This window comes from Piliocolobus tephrosceles, chromosome 4 (assembly GCF_002776525.5).
Source record: "Piliocolobus tephrosceles isolate RC106 chromosome 4, ASM277652v3, whole genome shotgun sequence".
Lineage (NCBI taxonomy): Eukaryota > Metazoa > Chordata > Mammalia > Primates > Cercopithecidae > Piliocolobus > Piliocolobus tephrosceles.
Window position 1 is genome coordinate 139186669 of NC_045437.1, and position 24076 is coordinate 139210744.

The 24076-nt window shown below is 47.4% G+C and overlaps 1 protein-coding gene across 1 annotated transcript in view; it reads left to right on the forward strand.

Moving 5' to 3' along the window:
* Positions 1-24076, forward strand: part of FAT2 (FAT atypical cadherin 2) — a 65254-nt gene extending 41178 nt beyond the window's left edge. Inside the window, exons 15-23 of the mRNA XM_023227105.2 lie at positions 49-186; positions 804-947; positions 2224-2421; positions 6064-6874; positions 10369-10514; positions 15612-16053; positions 17968-18121; positions 20561-21018; positions 22069-24076. Coding sequence (XP_023082873.2) covers positions 49-186; positions 804-947; positions 2224-2421; positions 6064-6874; positions 10369-10514; positions 15612-16053; positions 17968-18121; positions 20561-21018; positions 22069-22601 — 3024 coding nt within the window. The 3' untranslated portion in view covers positions 22602-24076. The remainder of the gene's footprint in view (positions 1-48; positions 187-803; positions 948-2223; positions 2422-6063; positions 6875-10368; positions 10515-15611; positions 16054-17967; positions 18122-20560; positions 21019-22068) is intronic.

The following is a 24076-nucleotide window of genomic DNA, read 5'->3' on the forward strand; positions in this document are numbered from 1 at the left end:
AGTCAAGATTCCTGTCCCTCCCTTCACAATCCCCCTCCCCCACTGCAGGTATCAGCAACTGATGAAGATGGACCCCTAAATAGTGACATTACCTATAGCCTGGTAGGAGGGAACCAGCTTGGGCACTTCACCATTCACCCTAAGAAGGGGGAGCTACAGGTGGCCAAGGCCCTGGACTGGGAACAGGTGAGTCATGTGGGAGGGGCGCACCCTGAGCTCATTAGAGCAGAGACACAGTCCCACTGCAGGTGCAGAAGATGAATTGCAGTCAAAACCCCATCCTGAAACTTCCTCAGACCTGCCCAGAATGTCTCTCACTTGTTTTCTCTGTGGGGCCTCTGTGGACTGTGAGGCCAGAGGCAGAAGAGGGCCTGAGTGACCCCATAACCTTCCCTAGAGGAGCTCAGGTGGCTTCTCACAATTGAGCAGGGATCGTTAGATCATTATAAAATGCCCACAATATTTGAGCATCTACTGTATGCCGGACACTTTCCTAAATGTTTTATAAGGATTTATGCCATTTGATCCTCAAAATAATTTAAGGAAGTGCATCCTGACATTACCCTCACATAAATTCATTCACTTTCCCAAGGTTTCATTGCTAGTAAATGATTGAGTAGGGAATCACACCTATTTCTGTCTGACTCCAGAACCGAAGCCCTAAAATGCTACAGGTGGGCAGTGGGGGTGGGCATAGGAAAGTGTCTCCATCTTATTTTTCTGAAAATATTAGTGATGACTCAGGGGGCAGAAGTGAGGGACAACTACCTCATTGCTAACCTGCACTGGGCATTTTGCAACAGGCCTCTAGTTATTCCCTGAAGCTCCGAGCCACAGACAGTGGGCAGCCTCCACTGCATGAGGACACAGACATCGCTATCCAAGTGGCTGATGTCAATGATAACCCACCGAGATTCTTCCAGCTCAACTACAGCACCACTGTCCAGGTAAGCTTGAGCTTCCAAGGCACCCTGAGCCCTTCCTCCTTTCATTTCCCTCCTAGCAGAAGATGCTCCTCAGTGGTATTAGTCCACATGAACAATGGCTGTGACCTTGCCACTGATGTCCCCAAAGGCAACACAGACTGCTGGAGGGCATTATGGAAATAAAAGGAATCAGGCACTGTGTTAGGCACTTTCGTATCCATTACCTCATTTGAGACTCATAACAGCCTGAAGTAGGTAGTACCCATTTTACGGATTTAGAAGATTGAGGTATAAAAACATGCCATACCTACAATGTGGCAAACTTGGGATTTAACCCCATTTTTATTGTTGTTGCTTGTTTCCAGAACCCAAGCTATTCCCTACTAATGGTTTGCAAATAGGATTTGGAGAGGGCCTTGGGGTTCTATGAGTAATTTTCAGGGTCATAAGTGGTGAGGGAGGTGAGGGAGTGAATAAAAAGGCAGAGTTCTAGGTCCCACTGTGCATTACCTAGGGCTGTTCCACTTTTACCTGTTTTATATATTATGGGTATAGGTTAGGATGCTTTAGCTGCAAATAGCAAGTTACCTGACTAAAAATATCTTTTCTGAGAATATCGCCAGTCCACATCTGAACAAAAGCAGGATTTTATAAGAAAGGAACACAGAATGTCTGTTGGATAGGCAATGATCAGTTTCTGCCCATTAGATTCTCTTTGTAGATAATATTGTGAAGCTAAAAAGTTAGCAATCATTGTGTTATAGTATACTAAATTCCCATGTTATACAACAAAGTCTAAAATGATACTCAGGGAATCTGGTTTTTCTTAATTAAATTCCTAGTCATCTTTAAGCGTGCTTACCAGATGCATATTGCATGCAGGTCCTCTAAGGAAGAAATCATTTATAAGTGTTCAATTGGCTTTGCAAATCACAACATTCCCTTATGTAACCCAGGTAATAACTAATTTAAATACATGATTCAGCAGTGTATGTTGGGCAAGTCATCTCTCTACAGAATAAAGGGTTTAACCTTTGGTCTCTAAGGATCCTTCCTGCCCCAATGGGCTGTGTTTCTAAGATGCAACACTGCCCTTGGGGAGCTCCTGGTCGAGATAGGAGAGTCAACAACTACCTCAAAGGCAGGTAGAATAAATAAGCAGCAGCTTGATGTACAGGCATCATCTACAAGCAGTCAGAGTACTAAGGACTCATTCCAGATGATGGACCCAGACAGCTCCAAAAGGAAGAACTGGGACTCATTCTGCTCTTTGCTTTCCTGTCACTCTTGGTCTCAGGAGAACTCCCCCATTGGCAGCAAAGTCCTGCAGCTGATCCTGAGTGACCCAGACTCTCCAGAGAATGGACCCCCCTACTCATTTCGAATCACCAAGGGGAACGATGGCTCTGCCTTCCGAGTGACCCCGGATGGATGGCTGGTGACTGCTGAGGGCCTAAGCAGGAAGGCCCAGGAATGGTATCAGCTTCAGATCCAGGTGAGAGCTGTGCTAGGCTTCTCGTGGTGACCATGGGGACAGTAAAGATGCTGGCAAAAGCCCCACCAGTGCTTCTATCATTAGGGGAAAAATGTACAAAGCACTTAGGATGCATCAGGCACTGGGCTATGTGCTTCTCAGGACTAAAGCTTCACAACACTCAGGGCAGGTATGGTTACCACCCTACTTTACAGATGAGGAAACTGATGAACACAGAGGATTTAAGTGACTGGCTTAAAGTAATACTGGTAATAAGTAGCAAAGGCGGGTTGCTTCAAACCCAAGCACTCTGACCCCAGAGTCCAAATTCTTAATCCTTGCTCTGTGCCTGGGCAAAACACCCTCTGATTGTAGCTCCTAGAGCTTAGCCAGGACAGCTCTCTGAACCTCAGGAGCTAAAACAACCTACCTCAGAGAACCGGCATGGGGCTCAAGTCAGATATTGTATGCACATGTGCAGGGGATTCTGGTGGCGGTGTTATGGGTTGCATAGGAGTTGCTAAAGAACAGTGGCCAAGATGGTGGTCCGATATCTCTCCCTCACTTTGTTTCCCCAAATCCCTTTCCTAAATCTCAAGTGCAATGGACCCTACTATTCTGTGAACTTATGGGCTGGGAATGATGTATTCATTCTTTCAGTCAGTCCATCTCTCAATAAGTACTTTTATTGAGCATCTATGACATGGGAGGCCCTTTGCAAGCTGCTAGGAACATAGCAGAGGGAAAGGAGGGAATGGTTCCTGTCTCCAGGGGCTTTCAATTGTAATCATGGCGATAAACAATAGACAGATAAAGAAAGAAGTAACATCCTTACACATGATGATAAGGAAGTAAAGTGATGAGAGACTCATAAGACAGGAGGACACACATTCAGAGGGAGGCTGCCCCCAGGAGGTGACATTTGGGCAGAGAGCTGAGCCGCCAACCACATGAAAAGTGGGCAGGAGAGTCTTCCAGGCAGGAAGAGCAACATGAGTTGGGAAAGAGCCTGAAGTGGCCTGAGGTGCTCAGAACATCATGAGCAGGGGTGGGAATGAGGCTGAGGAGATAGACTGGGTAGATCGTGTGGGCCTTGTGGCTTGGATGACTGTACTATCTGAGGTCCAAACTGTGACCTTTTGAGAGTGAGAGAAGCACTGACTTAGTCCATTTGGGCTGCTACAACAGAATACCACAGGTTGGGTGGCTTAAAGGACAGAAATGTATTTCCCACAGTTCTGGAGGCTGGAAGTCCAAGATCGGGGTGCCAGCATGACCAGGTTCTGGTGAGCGCCCTCTTCTGGATGGCAGACTGCTGGCTTCTCATTGTATGCTCACATGGCCCTTCTCATAAGGGCCCTAATCCCATATACAAGGGCTCCACCTCCAAATACTGTTACACTGGGAATTAGATTTTAACATATGAATTTTGAGGGGACACAAACATACAGTCCAAAACAGGCACTAAAAATAATACTTGGTAATAGCTGATTTACAACAGGTAAAAATCAAGACCGTCCTTGACAAACCAGGGCAGCCAATCTTCTAAGTATAAGCCTTGGTAATACTTCTAGATTCTAATCTAAGTACAGTAAGAGGTGGTTGAAGGGTTTCAGATGGAAAAGGGATCCTTTTTGTGTCTCAGGAAGCTCATTTTTCAAGCTCTATAGAGTGCGTGAGGGAGACAAATGAGAAGTCATCCAAGCTGGAGATAGTGGGGCTGAGACCAAGGGATGATGGAGAAGATGCAGGAAGTGGACGGATCTGGGACAGATTTTGTATGTAAATTGATAGGAGTTGGTGGAGTGGATGTGGGGATAGAAAGGAAAGAGAAGATTCAGGGATGATTTCTAAATTGCTGGCTCCTGTGAAGACTTGGGTGGTAGTGCACTTATGAGACTGGAAAGGCCCAGACGGGAAGGCAGGACAGGTTTATGGGCTAAACCAAAGCTCTGTTTTGCACATTATTTCCCAGTTGTTTGTGAGACGTCCAAGCAGAGGTGTCCAATGAGTAGCTGGGAATTGGAGTTGGCAGCTCAGAGGATAGGTAGATGGCCCTTAAAGTCAAGAGCATGGATGTGATTGCCTAGGGAGAGATGACAGAGAATGGCTTCCTGACCTCTGTTTTCTAAGACCCAGGCACACGCCCTGCCTAGACAGGAGCTTCATAACGACTGGCATCATCACCATCAATTGCATTTGTCCCATATTTCCACTTCCGTGCACTGGGAGGCACCAGAGGCCAGCCAAGAAAAACACAGGCTATGGACACAGATAGGCATTTAGATTCTGCTCAGGCCTTACCTGCTGTATGACCTTGGGCAAGTTACTTCACCTCTTTGAGCCTCAGTTATTATTTTTTGTAGGATGGGTGACTTGATAGTACCTATCTCATAAGAAAGATAAACTATGATAATGACTAGCACAAATAATGGTTTGTACTCAGTTAATGTTAGCTCTGTATTATACATAATCAGTAGTAGTAGTATTGTTGTAACTAATGTTAGCTATACATTATAATTAGTAGTAGTTAATTATTGTTGTTGCTATTGATATCTCTTCAGTGTTTGCACGACTTCCAGCAGTAGGTGTAATCTTACAACTTTCTTGTACATTGGAAGTGTTGGAGTGCAGGTGAACAAGATATCACTACAGGAAAAACTGTGGAGATCCTTGTTGACAGCTGAGGAAGTGATATCACTGAGGAGAGGAAGGCAAGCTTGTCCTTTCTAAGTCAGGCAGGAAGTTGCAGGGATGTGTGGTGAAACATGAAAGGAAAATGCATTTATGATTTACATTCTTTTCCCTACTTAAGTGAGGTCCTGTCACCCTCACAACTTTTCACATTTCTAACATAAACTGCAACCCTGCATGCGCCAGCCCAGCGGTGAGGCCAGGCCTGCTTCCCTGCCCACTTGCTTGAGCACCAGTGGCCCCGTCTGTGCTGTTGAACACACCGCCTTCATTCCTACCCCAGGACCTTACACTTCCTGTTCCCTCTGTCTGTCACCTCTTCTTCTCATTCCTCAGGACTCAAATGTCACTCCACAGAGACTCCTTCCCTTCTACCTGATCCAAGTTAGGTCTCTGTTTATTTCCTTCACAGCACTTTATCCAAGGTATTTGGTAACTTATTTATTATCTCTTTTCTCCTGGACACAGCAGGAGACTTTGTTGAATGACTAGAAGAACAAATCCCGATTCCCACTCCAATCATATAGCAAAAGGGTATCCCAGGGAGAATTTTCTTAGGCTGAGCAGGGTACACGGTGCATCAGAATCGCTGAGACATCTGACAGCGCAATTGAGGACAGGGACAGAATGAGAAAGTTCTTGAGGAAGTTAGCCCAAGTCTATGGCTGGAGAGATTTAGGAAGAGGCTCAGAGAGAGGTCAGACGAGGAAACTGCATTGTTTTACTGCATGGTATAGGATGTAACTCCCTCCTTCAATCTCTACAAAACCTTCAGAAAATCTTTATTACGTGTCAGTGTTTTTGGAGTTAGATTTTTTTTTTCTCTCTCTAAATGCGACAATGCACTGAGCCAGCCCTCAAGTTGGGTGTGGGGCAGAGAAACGTAGCTCCACAGAGAGGCCCAGCCTCAGTCAGGCCCAAGAGCACTGCAGTTCTGTTGGGTGACAGCAGTGTTTGTCTTGCCCACAGGCATCAGACAGTGGCATCCCTCCCCTCTCGTCTTCGACGTCTGTCCGTGTCCATGTCACAGAGCAGAGCCACTATGCACCCTCTGCTCTCCCACTGGAGATCTTCATCACTGTCGGGGAGGAGGAGTTCCAGGGTGGCATGGTGGGTAAGATCCATGCCACAGACCGAGACCCTCAAGACATGCTGACCTATAGCCTGGCAGAAGAGGAGACCCTGGGCAGGCACTTCTCAGTGGGTGCGCCCGATGGCAAGATTATCGCCGCCCAGGGCCTGCCTCGTGGCCGCTACTCGTTCAACGTCACAGTCAGCGATGGGACCTTCACCACGACTGCTGGGGTCCACGTGTACGTGTGGCATGTGGGGCGGGAGGCTCTGCAGCAGGCCATGTGGATGGGCTTCTACCAGCTCACCCCCGAGGAGCTGGTGAGTGACCACTGGCGGAACCTGCAGAGGTTCCTTAGCCATAAGCTGGACATCAAACGGGCTAACATTCACTTGGCCAGCCTTCAGCCTGCAGAGGCCGTGGCTGGGGTGGACGTGCTCCTGGTCTTTGAGGGGCATTCTGGAACCTTCTATGAGTTCCAGGAGCTGGCATCCATCATCACTCACTCAGCCAAGGAGATGGAGCATTCAGTGGGGGTTCACATGCGGTCAGCTATGCCCGTGGCACCCTGCCAGGGGCCAACCTGCCAGAGTCAAATCTGCCATAACACAGTGCATCTGGACCCCAAAGTTGGGCCCACATACAGCACCGCCAGGCTTAGCATCCTGACCCCACGGCACCACCTGCACAGGAGCTGCTCCTGCAATGGTAAGTACCGCGTCTTCCCTAGGGACAAGCAGCACTGCTGGGCTCAGCCCGCCTGACTCTAAGCATGGAGATTCCACTGAGGCTCTGTAGGAGAGTTCAGGGAAGTTTTAATAAGCCCAAAGGCCACTGATCACCATAAGACAGTTAGTGGCCTCACAAAATCTGGTTCCGGCATAATACCCAATTCTCAGCTACCTTTCAAGATTTAGAAAATAACAGTAAGACTACAATATGCGGTTTAACATCATGGCTAAGAGCATAGGCTGTGGCTTCAGTCCTCATGGGTTAAAATCCCAGCTCTACCACTTACTAACCGGGGGACTTTAGGAAAATTAACCTCTCTGTGACTTTGAGCTGGGCTGCTGTAGGAATTATATCAGTTCTATGTATCAAGTGCTTACTTAGAACAGTGCCTGACATATAGAAAGTGCTCAATACATGTGAGTTACTAATACTGCTACTATTATTACCATAGTCTGGTGATTGTAAGCTCAAGGCAGCTCAGACAGCTCAGGTTCAAACCCCAGCTCCATCAGTCACTAGCTGTGTAACCTTGGGTGTGTTGTTAAAACCCTCTGAGCTTTTTAGTTTCCCATCTATAAAATAGTGAAAATAAATACATCTGCCTCCTGGAGTTGGGCTGGGGTGGGGGGCGGAAGTTACATAATAATTATAAAAGCACTTAACCCGTGGCTGGCCCATGATAAGCCCCAGATCAATGGTGACTGTCATTCCCGTGGTAGCAGTTGTTGCTCTAAGGAGCCTGCTGTATGCAATGCTCTGTGTAGATGTCACCTAAACTAACTGGTACCACAGCCCTACCAGGCAGGGTCGTTAGCCCCATCTGCAGTTGCAACTGAGATATGAGATTTCGTTTGCCTGAAACTGTACAGCTTCCAATGAAGGCCTGGTTATTCAAATATCTGTGTGTCCCACTCTAAAGCCTGAACTCTTCACTAAGCTCTTCAGGCACTCCAAGACTCACCCAGCACCCCTGGCATTAAGACCAAGGGAGCAGCTCAGGAGTCTTGCTAAAGGAAAGTGACATGACCTTCAGCTCACCAGCGCTCCTGCCTGGCCTGGCCTGGCCTGCCCCTTATGGGTCCAGCCGCCTGGCATTAGGGATATAATTTCTCAGAAGATTTGTGGACTTTGTCCAGGGACCACTCGATTTAGGCTGGGTGGGCTTCTCTCTGTCAGGGAGAGGATTTCCTTCTCTGTGTTTCTTGCCCCAGGGCCTGCTGCAGGGAAAGCCAAGAAGGCTGAACGGTCTCTCTCAGCCACCTGGCATCAGACAGCAGGGGTTCTAAAATTCAAGATTTTGCAAAGTCTTCTGGAGAGCGTGATTTTAAAGAGACATGCTCCTGGGTGTCACTTCCAGAGGTTTTTATTTAGAAGGTTCTGAGTGAGTCCTAGAATTGGCATTTAATTCTGAAGCAGCAGGTGCAAGGGCTTAAGTTGAAGAAATACTAGATAAACTCAAGGATCATCGGAATCGGTTGAAAAGAGGTTTTTTTTTTTTTAAATTTTTTAACATTTTAGTGAAATATAAAACACACAGGAAACCAATTCATGTATCATAAGTACACACCTCAAATAATTTTTATAAAGCAAATATATCTGTGTAGCCAGCACCCAGATCAAGGAAAGAATATGACCACCATCTCAGAAGCCTCCCTTGGCCCCCCTTCTAGTTACACCCACGATGGTAAGATTTTTAAAATACATATTTCCACGTGCCACCCAGAACTACTGAATCAGACTCTCTGAGAGAAGAACTTAGGATTCTGTGTCATAAAGATTCTCCAGCTGATCCTGATATCCAGCTAGGGGTGGAAATTTCTGATCTAGATCGTCTTCAATATCCCATCCCATTCAATATCCCACCCACACCTACTACAATGGAATTGCCAGTGTTAGGGAATTTCAGACTTCTTTGGATTTTTGTTTTTGTTTTTGAGATGAAGTCTCGTTCTGTCATTCAGGCTGGAGTGCAGTGGTGAGATCTCGGCTCACTGCAACTTCCGCCTCCTGGGTTCAAGCAAGTCTCCTGCCTCAGCCTCCTGAGTAGCTGGAATTATAGGCGAGTGCCACCGTGCCTGGGTAATTTTTGTATTTTTAGTAGAGACAGGGTTTCACTATGTTGATCAGGCTGGTCCCGAACTCCTGACCTCAGGTGATCCCCCATCTTGGCCTTCCAAAGTTCTGGGATTACAGGTGTGAGCCACTGCGTCCAGCCGGAATCTGTGGATGTTATAATCCCTTGTGCCTCATGTTTTCTGGTTCTTCCTTCTCCTTCTTTTGGCTTTTGTTCTCTCTCTTCAACAATTCCTCTTTGCTAGGTATCTAGAGGCTGGACCGCTCATCCTCTCCCCTGACAACTGACAAGCTTATTTACACTGAGGTTTTGGGGATTTAATAGCTGGACTCACTTCTGGGGAGGGTGGATTTTTAAAAAATCTGGGGAGGGCAGTGCTTCCCAAAGGGGGTTCAACAGAATGCTATTCCTAAGAGTGGTCCACGTAAGAGTGTCCCACAGTCAAAGAAGCTTAAGAAACTCAAGTTTACTCCATACTATGCAACTGTGCATTAGCCATTGCTAAGGCGGGATGGAGGATGCCAGACTTTACAAAACTTTTGGCCATACAGTCTATCACTGCCCCCCTCTCTTTATCATAGAGTGGCTCTTGACCTCCTAAATAATTAACTGCTGCTGATACAAGAAAATATCCTGAGGCAAAAACCTTTGTGGGTCTAAAATCACACCCACATGCAAAATCTACATTCCCAATGCCAGAAATAACATGGAAACTACGTAGAATAAAAATTTTGATTTTCACACACTTGATTCATTACGTTTCTGGCCTGATTTTTACTTTCTTTTTAAAATTATTATTATTATTATTATTACTAGAGACATGGTCTCTCTCTGTCACCCAGGCTGGAATACAGTGGCAAGATCATGGCTCACTGCAGCCTTGACTTCCTGGGCTCAAGTGATACTCCTGCCTCAGCTGAGAGGATGTAATTCCAAGTAACTGGAGTTACAGGCATGTGACACCATGCCTGGCTATTTTTATTTTTATTTTATTTTTTAGAGATGAGGTCTTGCTCTGTTGCCCAGGCTGGTCTCGAACTTCTGGGTTCTGGTGATCCTTCCACTGCAGCCTCCCAAAGTGCTGGGATTATAGGCATGAGCCACCACACCTGGATGACTTTTGCTTTCTTAATGGTTTAAGTTCATACTTCTTGACCCAGGCCAGGACCTAAGGCAGGGGTCCCTGCAGCCAACAAAAGGTAGGGTGAAGGCTCCTGTCTGGCTCTATGTGTGAGACTGGAAAGGTATGGCACGCCCCACACCCAGCCTAGTTTCTTCGTATAAAATATGAGCAATGATTCTGTCTGCCACCCAACGATTAAATAAGACAAAGTTAGTCCAAGGGCTCAGTGGGGACCACGTCAAGTAGAGGTGACAGCTTTGGTTGCTTTCTCAGGTACTGCTGCAAGGTTCAGTGGTCAGAGCTACGTGCGGTACAGGTCCCCAGCGGCTCGGAACTGGCACATCCGTTTCTATCTGAAAACACTCCAGCCACAGGCCATTCTCCTATTCACCAATGAAACAGCATCCATCTCCCTGAAGGTAAGGCACTGCCAGCCTGAGAGACTTCACGTGGGTGTGCCAGGCTGGGGAGGTAGGGGGTGCGGCATGAGGAATGTCAGGAAGCCCATTTCTGCCAAAGAAATCCCTGCACAGTTTTAAGGATTCTGGGTGTGACTGTTGGACCACATGACTGTCCTGTCCTGGATGGTCACAGCCACCCAATCTGGAGATATACATCCAAGGACCACCACAATGGGGCTGTTTACTCTGGGAGGTAAGATAGAAATGGAGATGGATGAGGTCACCTAGCCCTGGTGACGTTATCATTTTTGCGGAGTAATAGGCCAGTGTTTCCCAGGGAGGGGGGGATTGCCTACCACTGGGGGTGTTCAAGATGACAAACCCAGCATGAAGTCACATGGAATCACATGGAAGAAAAATAAATTTCCTTTGTAATAATCATTCAGTTATTTGGATTATGTCACGTAGAAGGTCACAGTCTGCCTGTCTGATTTTAACACCTCTATCACATGTGCCAATCTACCGTTTCTTTTTCTTTTTTTTTTGAGACAGAGTCTCTCTCTGTCGCCCAGACTGGAGTGCAGTGGTGTGATTTCGGATCACTGCAACTTCCACCTCGAAGGTTCAAGCGATTCTCCTGCCTCAGCTTCCTGAGTAGGGGATTACAGGCACACACCACCACGCCTGGCTGTTTTTTGTATTTTTTTAGTAGAGATGGGGTTTTGTCATGTTGGCCAGGCTGGTCTCGAACTCCTGACCTCAAGTGATCCGCCTCCTCGGCATCCCAAAGTGCTAGGATTACAGGCATGAACCAATGAACCACTGTGCTCGGCTCCAACCTACCATTTCAACAAAGAGAAAGCCAACTTTGGCCACTAGATTTTAATTCATTCAATACAGATTTATTGAGCATCTACTATGTGACAGGAACTGTTCTAGGTGCTTGGATCTCATCAGTGAAAAAGACAGAAATCCCTTTTAAAGCTTTCATTTTATGGGGGAGAGACTGACAATAAACATAAACATAATAATAGCTCAGAAAATTATAGAATTCATTCAAATTTGATAAGTATTATGAGCAAAAAGGAAAAACTGGAGGGGCATCAGGGGTGAGGAGAGTTGCAATATTTATTTATTTATTTATTTAGACAGAGTTTCACTCTGTTGCCCAGGCTGGAGGGCAGTGGCATGATCTCGGCTGACTGCAACCTCTGCCTCCTGGGTTCAGGTGCTTCTGGTGTCTCAGTCTCCGGAGTAGCTGGGATTACAGGTGTGCGCAACCACGTTCACTAGTTTTTTTCTTTTGTATCTTTAGCAGAGACGAGGTTTCACCACATTGGACAGGCTGGTCTTGAACTCTTGGCCTCAAGGGATCCACCCACCTTGGCCTCCCAAAGTGCTGGGATTATAGGAATGAAACACCATGCGCAGCCAGAGTTACAATTTTACAATTTTAAATAAGGTGGCCAGGGAAGCTTTCATTGAGATAATAATTGAGCAATAATTTGGAGAGGGTGAGAAAGTTAGCTCTATGGACATCTGGAAGGAACAACATTCTAGGTAGAGGGAAAAATAATGCAAAAGCCTTTTGGCAAGAGAATGCTTAGCATGTTTAAGCAATGGCTTGGAGTTCTACCTGGCTCCAGTGAAGTGAGTCAAGGGAACAGTAGGAAGAGGAATTTGTCAGAGACATAATGGGATGGGGCACATCTATAAAGGTCTTGTAGGGCATTGTAAGTACTTTGGCTTTTATTCTGAGCACAATGGAGGCATTAGAAGGTTTTGAGTAGATAATTGCAATGATCTATTTTAAAAGCGTCATCAAGGCTTCTTTGTTGAGAATCAGCTTTAGAGAAACAAAGATAGGAGCAGAGAGACCCAGTTAGGAGGCCATTGAAATAATTTGGATAAAACAGGGTGGTGGTTTAGACCAGGGTGAGGCCATTGAAATAATTTGGATAAGACAGGGTGGTGGTTTAGACCAGGGTGATGACAAAGGAACTGGAAAGAAGATAGATTCTGCAAAGATTTTGAAGGCAAAGTCAACAGGATTTCCCAGTGAATTGAACGAAGGGTGGGAGAGAAGGCAAGTGGTGAGATTTTGGCCTGGGCAACTGGAAGAATGGAGTTTGTGCCAGCAGGTCTGGCGAAGGGCATGGGTGGATACAAAGTTTCGGGAGGCGAGATCAGGGAGCAATTTTGGATGTGTAAGTTTCAGATGCCCATTAGACCTCCAAGTGGATCTGGAAAGACAAGCCTAATGTTGTGAGGGGTCTATGCTGGAGATGGAGATCTAGGAGTCTTCAGCGCATACATGGTACTGAAAGCCATGAGATGGGAGGAGATCACCAGGCAGCATAGATTGAAGAGAGAGTAGGCCAATGATTACTCCTTGAGACCCTCCAACATTAGCAGGTCTGGGGGAAGAGGTGATTCAACAAAGGAGACTGAACATGAGTAACTGGTGATGCTGGAGGAAAACCCAGGGAATATTGTATGCAGGATGCCAAGTGAAGAACACGTATCAAGAAGGAAGGAGTGATCTGCTGGGTGATCTGCTGCTGAGAGGCCAGTAAGATGGGAAGTGATTTGGCAACACAGAGATCATTGAATCCCCTGACACCAATGGTTTCCGTGTATGGTGGGTTAGGGTGAAATTTTGCTGAAAAGGGAGAGCAAAGAAGGAAAATATCTGGCTGGAAAACTGAGGTGAAGACAATCTTTTTTAGAAAAATAAAGATTATCATCTGTAAAGAAGGTATATTTTTGAAAGTAAAGATTAGAGCAATAACAGCATGTTTGTATGCTGTGGAATGATTCAGTGGTGAATGAATAAAGATGTAGGAAAGAGGAAGGAGAATCAGTAGAGCCTTGAGGAGGTGAGGAGGTGGAATCTAGTGCATAAATGGAGAGACCGGCTTTAGCTAAGGTGGCTAGATGTGATGGTGAAAGTGTCTGCAGGTTCCGCCATCTGATGACTTCAGTAGGATGTGAGATGATCAGCTGAGAGTGGGGATGAGGAGAGAGGCATTAGGGATCTCAAGAGAGAGACGTAGTGAAAACCATCATCTGAAAGAATGGATGGACTCAGGAAGGGAGTGTGATTGCCGGGCATCATTAAAGGCTCATTTGAGAGCCATGGTCATGAAATTAAAGACAGGCTGGTGAGCAAAGCTGCATGTTTTTCTCCAGCCATGTTCTGCTCCATGTCTGTATAGAGCAGGTGGAGAGTCAGCTTTTTCCACAGTTGTGGGTTTACCAAGTGAGTTCTATGAAGTAAGAAAGAGACAGGTCAAGAGTATGTGAAGGGAGTAGTTAGGATGATTGACTATGGAACTTAAGCTGGATAAGGAGAGGAACGAGGACATTACAGAGGTGGGAGACAATGAAAAGACAGTGGGATCAACAGATTTGTGGTCCCAGACAAATAAAAAGAAATGATTTCATTGCAATGTTTTACTTGAGTTGCATTCATTTTTGTTATTCCCACTTCTTAATGGCAAGTGTATTGGTTTTCTACTTACCCTAATAATAGTGTCTCCTTTTTAAGTAAATAAAGGTACAGGTAGTATTCAACCAGGGCAAAAATCTGAGAGGTGGTGTACAGATGACCAATGTATAAGAAACACTGGGTTACATCTTCAAATTCCAACAGAGAAAACTCTACGTAGCCCAAAGTGACCAGAAAAGTATTTGGCCATAGGCAGTCCTACCTCTTGGGAATGAAGTGAAAGAAAATGTTTTAACCCAGTGGTTCTCACACTTTTTGACTTCAGGACTTTTTACACTCTTAAAAATTATTGCATATGCCAGGGAAGTTTTGTTTATGTGGGTTATAACTGTCAACATTTTCAGTATTAGAAATTAAAACAGAGACATTTAAAAATATGTATTAATTTATTTAGAAATAATAAGAAACTCACATGTTAACATAAATACCATAATTAGTTAATTAATTTTTTCTTCCAATTTTTAGTTTAGGTTTGGGGGTACATATGCAGGTTTGTTATATGGGTAACCGATGTGTCATAGGGGATTGGTGTACATATTACTTCATCACCTGGGGAATAAGCAGAGTACCTGATAGGTAGTTCTTTGGTCCTTACCCTCCTCCCACCCTTTGCCCTCAAGTAGGCCCTGGTGTCTATTCCCTTCTTTCTGTCCATGTGTACTCAGCATTTAGCTCCCACTTATAAGTGAGAACATGTGGTATTTGATTTTTCTGTTCCTCTGTTAGTTTTCTTAGGATAATGGCCGTCAGTTCCATTCATGTTGCGCAAAGGACATAATTTCATTGTTTTTTTATGGCTGTATAGTAGTCCATGGTGTATTTTATTTATCCAGCCCACTGTTGTTGAGCATCTAGGTTGATTCCATGTCTTTGCTATTGTGAAAAGTGCTGCAATCAACATATGAGTGTATGTCTTTAATTATACACTTTTATGAAAAATAATTACTTTCCAAAAGAAAAGGGAAGAGTGGCATTGTTTTACATTTTTGCAAGCCTCTCGTTTGTCTGGCTTAATAGAAGATAGCTGGTTTCTCATATTTACTTCTGCATTCATCAGTTGTGACAACATGTGTCTGCAAAACTCTGTTGTATACTTGTGAGAAAACAAAAGCAAATCAACTCTTGGGATTACTATAAAAATACTTTGCCCTTGTGGCTCCCCTGAAAAGGTCTTGGGGACCTACTCTGAGAACTGCTAAGCTATTGAATAAGGAAGTGGGAGTGGGAGAAAGGTTTTTCAAATCCCTGAAGGCCAGTATTCACAAGTGTGGAACTCTGGACAGGCCTGTGAAGAAGCATCCAAAATACAGGGTCTTGATCAGCAAAGCATCTCTGGGCTTCAGTTTCCTCATCTGTGAATGGAGATGTCACCCCCTACCCAGATCATCCCATGGGGTGTCGTGCGAGCAAAGGAGACCATCAACACAAAAGCACTTTGAGGGCTTTTATGCTTTGCAAATGCCATGTCTAAACCAGCCTTGAAAATTACCAAACACCCCCCCAACCCATAAAAATACAAACAACATTCTTTGAACTGGCAGCCTGTTAGCAGGTTTACAAGGACTCCTTGGCTTTGCTGATGGCTGTTTGGGTTTCCTTTGCAGCTGGTCAGTGGAGTGCCCCAGCTGGAATATCACTGTCTGGGTGGTTTCTATGGAAACCTTTCCTCCCAGCGCCATGTCAATGACCATGAGTGGCATTCCATCCTGGTGGAGGAGATGGACACTTCCATTCGCCTGGTGATTGACAGCATGGGCAACACCTCCCTTGTGGTCCCAGAGAACTGCCGTGGTCTGAGGCCCGAAAGACACCTTTTGCTGGGCGGCCTTGTCTTGTCACATTCTTCCTCGAATGTCTCCCAGGGCTTTGAAGGCTGCCTGGATGCTGTCATGGTCAATGAAGAGGCTCTAGATCTGCTGGTCCCTGGCAAGACGGTGGCAGGCTTGCTGGAGACACAAGCTCTCACCCAGTGCTGCCTCCACAGTGACTACTGCAGCCAGAATCCGTGCCTCAATGGCGGGAAGTGCTCACGGACCCATGGGGCAGGTGAGGGCTGGGGTGCCAGGCTGAACCCAGGGTGTATCCCAGAGGGCTCTTCAGGTGGGAAAGGCATGTCAGGGTGGAGATCTCAGAGCCTCCTGGTTCCAAATTTTTCTCTCTCTTCCCCTATCTTGTGAGTAACAGGTTGGAATCTGCAATATCTAGACTGGGGGAAGCCAGGAGTCTTCCTTCCCCATCAGCAAAAACTGTCTTTCTACTTTTGGGGGGATGAGGGAGGATATGAATGGGGACCTCAGGGGCAGAGGGTTGAATTAATCACATACCTTAGTGTCTTCATTGGTCTATGCACAGTCTCCTTCTCATTCCCCTTTAACTTGTATTCCACTCCCTTCCCCTTCCCTAACACTAGAGGCAAACATTTAAAGTTTTTGAATGAGTTCTTACAAAATACATGTTGTTTTTCGTATGCTTAAATTTCCAATTTATATAAGTGGTATATGTTATTTACACTTTTGCTCAGCACCATATTTTTAAGATCCGTCAGTGCTGCCATGAGCAATTCTCATTAATTGCTTCTAACTGTGGCTCAGTACTCCATGATGTACACGCACTCACATTTTCCCTCTCCACCCTCACACTCCAGACACCCATCTCCATCATCAATGCTGCAGTGAGCATTCTCCTATATGTCTCCTTGTGAACCTGTGTGAGAATTTCCTTCACACACACCCCCAACAGCCAGGGGTGGAAGTCTCATGCTCATAGCATGTAAGTAATTATTTTGACTAAATAGGGCTACAGTGCTCTCAGCATGGCCACAGCCATCTATACATCACATGCAACGTGAGAGGTTCCTATGTACCCATGTGCCTGTCAACACTTCGCATTACCCCATTTTCTGATTTTTGTCTGGTTAATCATGTCATTTCTACCTGCAAAATATCCAAGGAGTCCACCACTTCTCTCCCTCCCCACTGCCGTCCCTCTCACCCAAGCTCCCATCACTTCTCACCCTGGCACCAGCCTCCTCCCTGTTCTCCAACTTCTCCCCCTGCCTTCCACCTTCCAGCAGGAGCCGGGGTGATCTTTATCCAGCGCAGTCCTATGCATGGCACTCTCCTGCTGAGAACTGCTCAGTGGCTGCTGTGCTATTAGGATAGTGTCCAATCCCTGCATGTGGCTCCTGCACCTCCCAGGCCATAGTTCAAACTCTCCCTGTCCTTCACTGGGCTGGCCTAACCTGGTGTGGTTTGAGTTCCTTGACCACGCCACACCCTTCCCTAGCCTTTGCACACACTCTTCTCTTCCATCTGAAACACCTTTCTCTTTGCCCTCTATCTTCTTGCTAGCTAATTTCTACTCATCCTTCAGATCTCAAATGAAATAGCTTCCAGGTCCCTAGAGTAAGCTAGCCTCATCCCCCACCCCTCCCAGCATTTCCCTTTAATAAAACTAATTTTATTATAATTAGTGAGATACTGAATTGTAGCTAGCTGTCTAGGTTTGAACCCTAGCTTTACCGTTTACTGGCTATGTGACCTTGAGCAAATTCTGTCCATTCTCTGTGCCTCCTTTCCTCATCTGCCATCCCTTTGTACCTGTCCCCTGATGAAGATGGTGACAGTCACCAATCTCAGGGTCATCGTGAGGATCAAATGAGCCAACACAGGAAGATCCTTGGAATAGTGACTAAGTTAGTGTCTATGATTATTATCCTGTTTATTACTGTTCTTTAGATGACTGTTTTCTCTGGTGAGCTGTCAGTTGTTTGAGGGCAGGGACCAAAGTGCTCTTGTTCAGCAGGGCACCAATGCCCAGCACAGTGTTGGGCACAGAGAGGAGAAACGAAATAAAAAAATGGTAACCGAATGGCTGCACGAACACACGAGTCTGCCAATGCCAGGTCTCCTTTAACTGCTAGGCCAGAGTGCTCTCTCACCTCCCTTCTTTTTGTCCCAGGTTATGTCTGCAAATGTCCCCCACAGTTCTCTGGGAAGCACTGTGAACAAGGAAGGGAGAACTGTACTTTTGCACCCTGCCTGGAAGGTGAAACTTGCATCCTCTCCCCCAAAGGAGCTTCCTGTAACTGCCCTCATCCTTTCACAGGAGACAGGTAATCCCAAGAGAGGCCACCTGCCATGGGCTCCTCACCTTGGATTTGGCACCATTAGGGAATGCGCTCTGCACTCTGACCTCTAGAAAGTCCAATGGGAGGCCAGGGGAGAGTGCTGCAGGGACCTGGCTTCTAGGCCTTTCCCATGTGTTAGGGCAGTGGTCCCCAACCTTTTTGGCACCAGGTTTCATGGAAGACACTTTTTCCACAGACGAGGCAGGAGAAAGGGGGGATGGTTTCAGGATGATTTGAGCACATGACATTTATTGTGCACTTTATTTCTATTATTATTACATTGTAATATATAATGAGGTAATGATACAACTCACCATAATATAGAATCAGTGGGAGCCTGAGCTTGTTTTCCTGCAACTAGACGCTCCCATCTGGAGACGATGGGAGACAGTGACAGATCATCAGGCATTAGATTCTCATAAGGAGCACGCAACCTGGATCCCTCACATGCACAGTTCACAACAGGGTTCGTGCTCCAGTGGGAATCTAATGCCCCCACTGAGCTGACAGAAGGCGGAGCTCAGGTGGTAATGCTTGCTCACCCATTGCTCGTTTCCTGCTGTGCAGCTCGGTTCCTAACAAGTCATGGACTAGTATGGGTCCCTGACCTAGGGGTTGGGGACCCTTGTGTTAGGGCATCTCTCTCCAACCCCTGCATTACAACACTTCTGGAGGAAGAAGCTGCTTGCTAGAGATTTCCCCAGCCCCATTCTGAACCTGCTGCCTCAGATTCACAAGCTGGGGCTTAGGAATCTATACATTTAACCAGCTCCTCAGGTAGTTCTGGTCCTTGCTGCAGTCTGAAAATGGCTGAAGTGCTTATTCTCTCACTCTGGACCCGAACTTCCCAGTGGCCTGGGGAAAATGGTTCCACTTGGGCAGGTGCTGCTGTGCCTGGAACCCCACTGCCAGCTGTCTGTGCCTCATACTGTGTGGGGCTGCGGCAGTTGCAAGTGAAACTGTCATTCCTAGACTCCTAGAGGGAAAGAGACTTTGACAATTATCTAGTTTCATGGCTCCCAAACTTAGGAGACTTTAAAGAATCACGAAAGAGACATGAAAAATATAGATTCCCAGACCCAGCCTAGACCAACTGAACCAGAATCTCCAAGAATGGGCCTAGCTTCTATTTTTAACAAGCTCCCAATGGATCCCTTTGCTATTAGCCTGTGTATAACAGCCAGTGATATAGTTCACCCAATCATTTTACAGCTGGAGAAACTGAGGCCTAGGCAGGGAAAGGGCTTTCCCATGATTACTCTGGGTATGTTGATGACCCCAGTCCTTTTTTTTTTTTTTTTTTTTTTTGAGAAGGAGTTTCACTCTGTCGCCCAGGCTGGAGTGCAATGGCGTGATCTCAGTTCACTGCAACCTCTGCCTCCCAGGTTCAAGCCATTCCCCTGCCTCAGCCTGCCAAGTAGCTGAGATTACAGGCATGCGCCACCACACCTGGCTAAGTTTTGTATTTTTAGTAGATACAGGGTTTCCCCATACTGGTCAGGCTGGTCTTGAATTCCTGACCTCAAGTGATCCAGCCTACTTGGCCTCCCAAAGTGTTGGGATCACAGGCGTGATCGACCTGGTCGACCTCAGTCCTTTTTCTCAGCAACTGGTGTGTCCTGCTCTGCTTCCTGTCCTGTTTTGCAGTAGGGAATGCTATTCGTTCACAAGATGTGTTGGGAGGACATTTCACAGCTGAAAGTGGTGTCTGCATTTTAAAAGAGGACCTTAGGGAAAACATGTAACCCAAAATAACAAACAACTGGTAGTGAAATTTCAGGCCCTGAGAAATGTTTTGGACTTAAATGGGATGGGGCAAACTTTCCCAATATCCCTCAAAAGTGGATAAAGCTGGCCACAGAAGTTTCCCTGGAGCTTCACACCATGGAATGCCAAGCAAGAGGTACCCTGAGAGATCACATGCTGTCTCTGAGCAAGTTGCCCATTGTAAGGTGGCTGATCTGTACAGGACCACGTTGGCTCCTGTGACCTCCTGGTGAAGCACAGCAGGGAACACGGGTGCCTGGTTGCTATTACTGGGCAATGCTGACTTGTATCTGGAACCCTGACATCATTGCTAGAGGGCAGCGGGTATGTCGATGTCTCTACTGCAGTGATATGGAAGGAAATCTGACTTCATGATAGAGAGTGTATCCAGTGCCTAGATCTCATTGCTGGAAAAATAATAGACATTCCCAGATCCTAATGGTCACAAATGAGGATGTAGCTGAGACCCGTACTTTAATGGTGGAAGGTGGAAAGTTCTGATGTTGATATGCTTGATAATTGCTTTTTTGGGGGGTGAAAAATGGGAGACGGTAGGTTTTTGGGGGAGCGGTCTCTATCCCATAGATCTCTGTAAGACGGGACATGGAAAGGGCAATTTCATGACTCAGCCCCCTGACTACTTCTCTATCTCTGCAGGTGTGAAATGGAGGCGAGGGGTTGCTCAGAAGGACACTGCCTAGTTACTCCTGAGATCACCAGGGGGGACTGGGGGCAGCAGGAGTTACTGATCATCATAGTGGCTGTAGTGTTAATTATCATAAGCACTGTCGGGCTTCTCCTCTACTGCCGCCGTTGCAAGTCTCACAAGCCTGTGGCTATGGAGGACCCAGACCTCCTGGCCAGGAGTGTTGGTGTTGACACCCAAGCCATACCTGCCATCGAGCTCAACCCATTGACTGCCAGCTCCTGCAACAACCTGAACCAACCGGAACCCAGCAAGACCTCACTTCCAAATGAACTCGTCACATTTGGACCCAATTCTAAGCAACGGCCAGTGGTCTGCAGTGTGCCCCCCAGACTCCCGCCAGCTGCAGTCCCTTCCCACTCTGACAATGAGCCTGTCATTAAGAGAACCTGGTCCGGCGAGGAGATGGGTCAGTACAGCCAGAGACGCTTAGCCGCCGGGATTGATGGCAGTGGGCGGTGGTCCTAAACACTCCGTTATCTGAGGCACAGGCATTTTTAGCCACCACACATCCAACCCTTTGGGATGGGACATGATGGCATGTGTTCAAGGTTACAGGGCACTGATGCTGGAGCAGATGCCAGGTTTCTGGGTCTCATTCTATTGCACTCTCCTAAATTCCAAGTCACTCCATGGGATTGATGTTCATGACAGAAATTTGTAGACCCTGGATAGGGTTGGGTAGAATCCCTGGAGTGAGAAGGGGGCTTCTGCACATTTGTGCTTTTCTGGGAAGGGAAAGGAGAAGCAGTGGTCTAAGCTTTTGGTTGCTCAACCTGGAAGTGCAGCAGCCTTGGGCCAGACCTGGCTCATCTAGAGGGGGAATATCACCTTCCTCTCATCTTTGGTTCAAAAGGAGATGCATTAGTAAAGCACTTCATGTTTTGGCATAATCATCAGCAGTTATGACAAGTATTTTCACTGTGTCAAATAGGGAAACTGAGGCCCATCAAGATGTAGTGACTTGTTCTAACTCACCCAACTATTCAGTAGCAGAGGCAGGGCTAGGACCAAGGGCTCCTGGTTTCCTGATTTCTGAGCCACATCTCCTTTCATCACTCTCCATGATAGACTCCATCACACCTGCAAGTCCAAACTGTGTGTGTTTCCTTCGGTTAAGGGGATGAAACTCACCAGTAGGACCTGGGATGGAGTTACTGTACCCAGCTGTGGGAGTGGGGTGCATGGAGCCATCCAGATCCTTCCCTTGTTCACTGACCCTCAGATTAGTGGCAGAGATTTGCAAGATGGGCTGGCCTTGGGTGAAACCTCTAGCCTTGAGCTTGCCCCATTGGATTCTATATATCAACCTGAGCTACCAGAGACAACCTGCACAGATGGGCCCAAATGCACCCACTCCTGTCTCCACAACACGCTAGGTTATATATAGTTGCTACAGAGCCAGCTGAAACCTTCCCCGGGGAAAATGAACTCACCCTATCTTGCTTTTCCCTTTCAGTGTACCCTGGCGGAGCTATGGTCTGGCCACCTACTTACTCCAGGAATGAACGCTGGGAATACCCCCACTCTGAAGTGACTCAGGGCCCTCTGCCGCCCTCGGCTTACCGCCACTCAACCCCCGTCGTGATGCCAGAGCCCACTGGCCTCTATGGGGGCTTCCCCTTCCCCCTGGAGATGGAAAATAAGCGGGCACCTCTCCCACCCCGTTACAGCAACCAGAACCTGGAAGATCTGATGCCCTCTCGGCCCCCTAGTCCCCGGGAGCGCCTGGTTGCCCCCTGTCTCAATGAGTACACGGCCATCAGCTACTACCACTCGCAGTTCCGGCAGGGAGGGGGAGGGCCCTGCCTGGCAGAGGGGGGCTACAAGGGGATGAGTATGCGCCTCAGCCGAGCTGGGCCCTCTTATGCTGTTTGTGAGGCAGAGGGGGCACCTCTTGCAGGCCAGGGCCAGCACCAGGTGCCCCCCAACTATGAGGGCTCTGACATGGTGGAGAGTGATTATGGCAGCTGTGAGGAGGTCATGTTCTAGCTTCCCATTCCCAGAGCAAGGCAGGCGGGAGGCCAAGGACTGGACTTGGCTTATTTCTTCCTGTCTCATAGCGGGTGAGTTGAGTGTGGCTGGGAGAGTGGGAGGGAAGGCCCTACCCCCAGCCCAGGCTGCTGTCCCTTGAAATGTGGTCTTCCAATCCCCCAGCTAGTCCCTGAGGGAGGAGGGAAGCTGAGGATAGAGCTCCAGAAACAGCACTAGGGTCCCAGGAGAGGGGCATGCCTAGAGCAGTGACCCTGGAAGACCAGGAACAATTGACTCCCGGGGTGCACGAGACAGGCGGTCTCCCCGATCTGCCATCTCTCAGTCCCCAGGGCAGAGCCTGATTGACTGTGCTGGCTCAGCTTCGCCAAGATGCATTCTCATACCTGCCCACAGCTCCATTTTGGAGGCAGGCAGGTTGGTGCCTGACAGCACCCACTACGCAGGCCATACCAAGGAGTTCTAGAGGGCTGTGTGGCGTCCTCCTAGGGACTGAGAGGTGAGCAGCAGGGGAGCAGGCACAGTCCTCTGTGCCCCTGCCTCAGTCGAGCACTCACTGTGTCTTTGTCAAGTGTCTGCTCCATATCAGGCACTGTGCTTTGCACCGGAGAGAAAACGGTGATGGAGGGCAACAAGGACTCCGAGGAGCATCACCGGGCCTCGGGCTCCAGAGGTCCCGCTCCTCAGCCTACACGCAGAGGAATGGCCTGCCTCAGAGTCACACCACTGTCTGCCAGTCAGGGCCTGCCAGGAGTCTACGCAGCTCTGAACCTACTTTGTTAAAGAATTCAGACCTCATGGAACTCTGGGTTCTTCATCCCAAGTTTCCCAGGCACTTTTGGCCAAAGGAAGGAAGGAACTAATTCTTCATTTTAAAAATTCTTAGGCACTTTTTGACCTTGCTGTCTGGATGAGTTTCCTCAATGGGATTTTTCTTCCCTAGACACAAGGAACTCTGAACTCCTATTTAGGGCAGGTTGGAAGCAGGGAGCTGGACCGCAGTGTCCAGGCTGGACACCTGCCGTTGCCTCCTCTCCATTGCAAACGCCTGCCCATCAAGTGTTACCTGCAGCGACTCAACCCTATGCATGGAGGGTCAATGTGGGCACATGTCTACACATGTGGGTGCCCATGGATAATACGTGTGTACACATGTGTAGAATGTATGTAGCCAGGAGTGGTGGGGACCAGAAGCCTCTGTGGCCTTTGGTGACCTCACCACTCCCTCCCACCCAGTCCCTCCTTCTGGTCCACTCCTTTTCACGTGCGTTGTTTCTGGAGACAGAAGTCAAAAGGAAGAGCAATGGAGACTTGCCCACAGGGCTGCTGCTTCACGCGAGAGGGCGCTGTGTGGGCGAGAGCCAATTTGTGTGAGTGGTTTGCGGCTGCGTGTGTGACTGTGAGTGTGAGAGACGGATACATGGTTTCATTGGTAATTTTTTTTTTTTAACAATAAAGTATCTTTTTTACTGTTA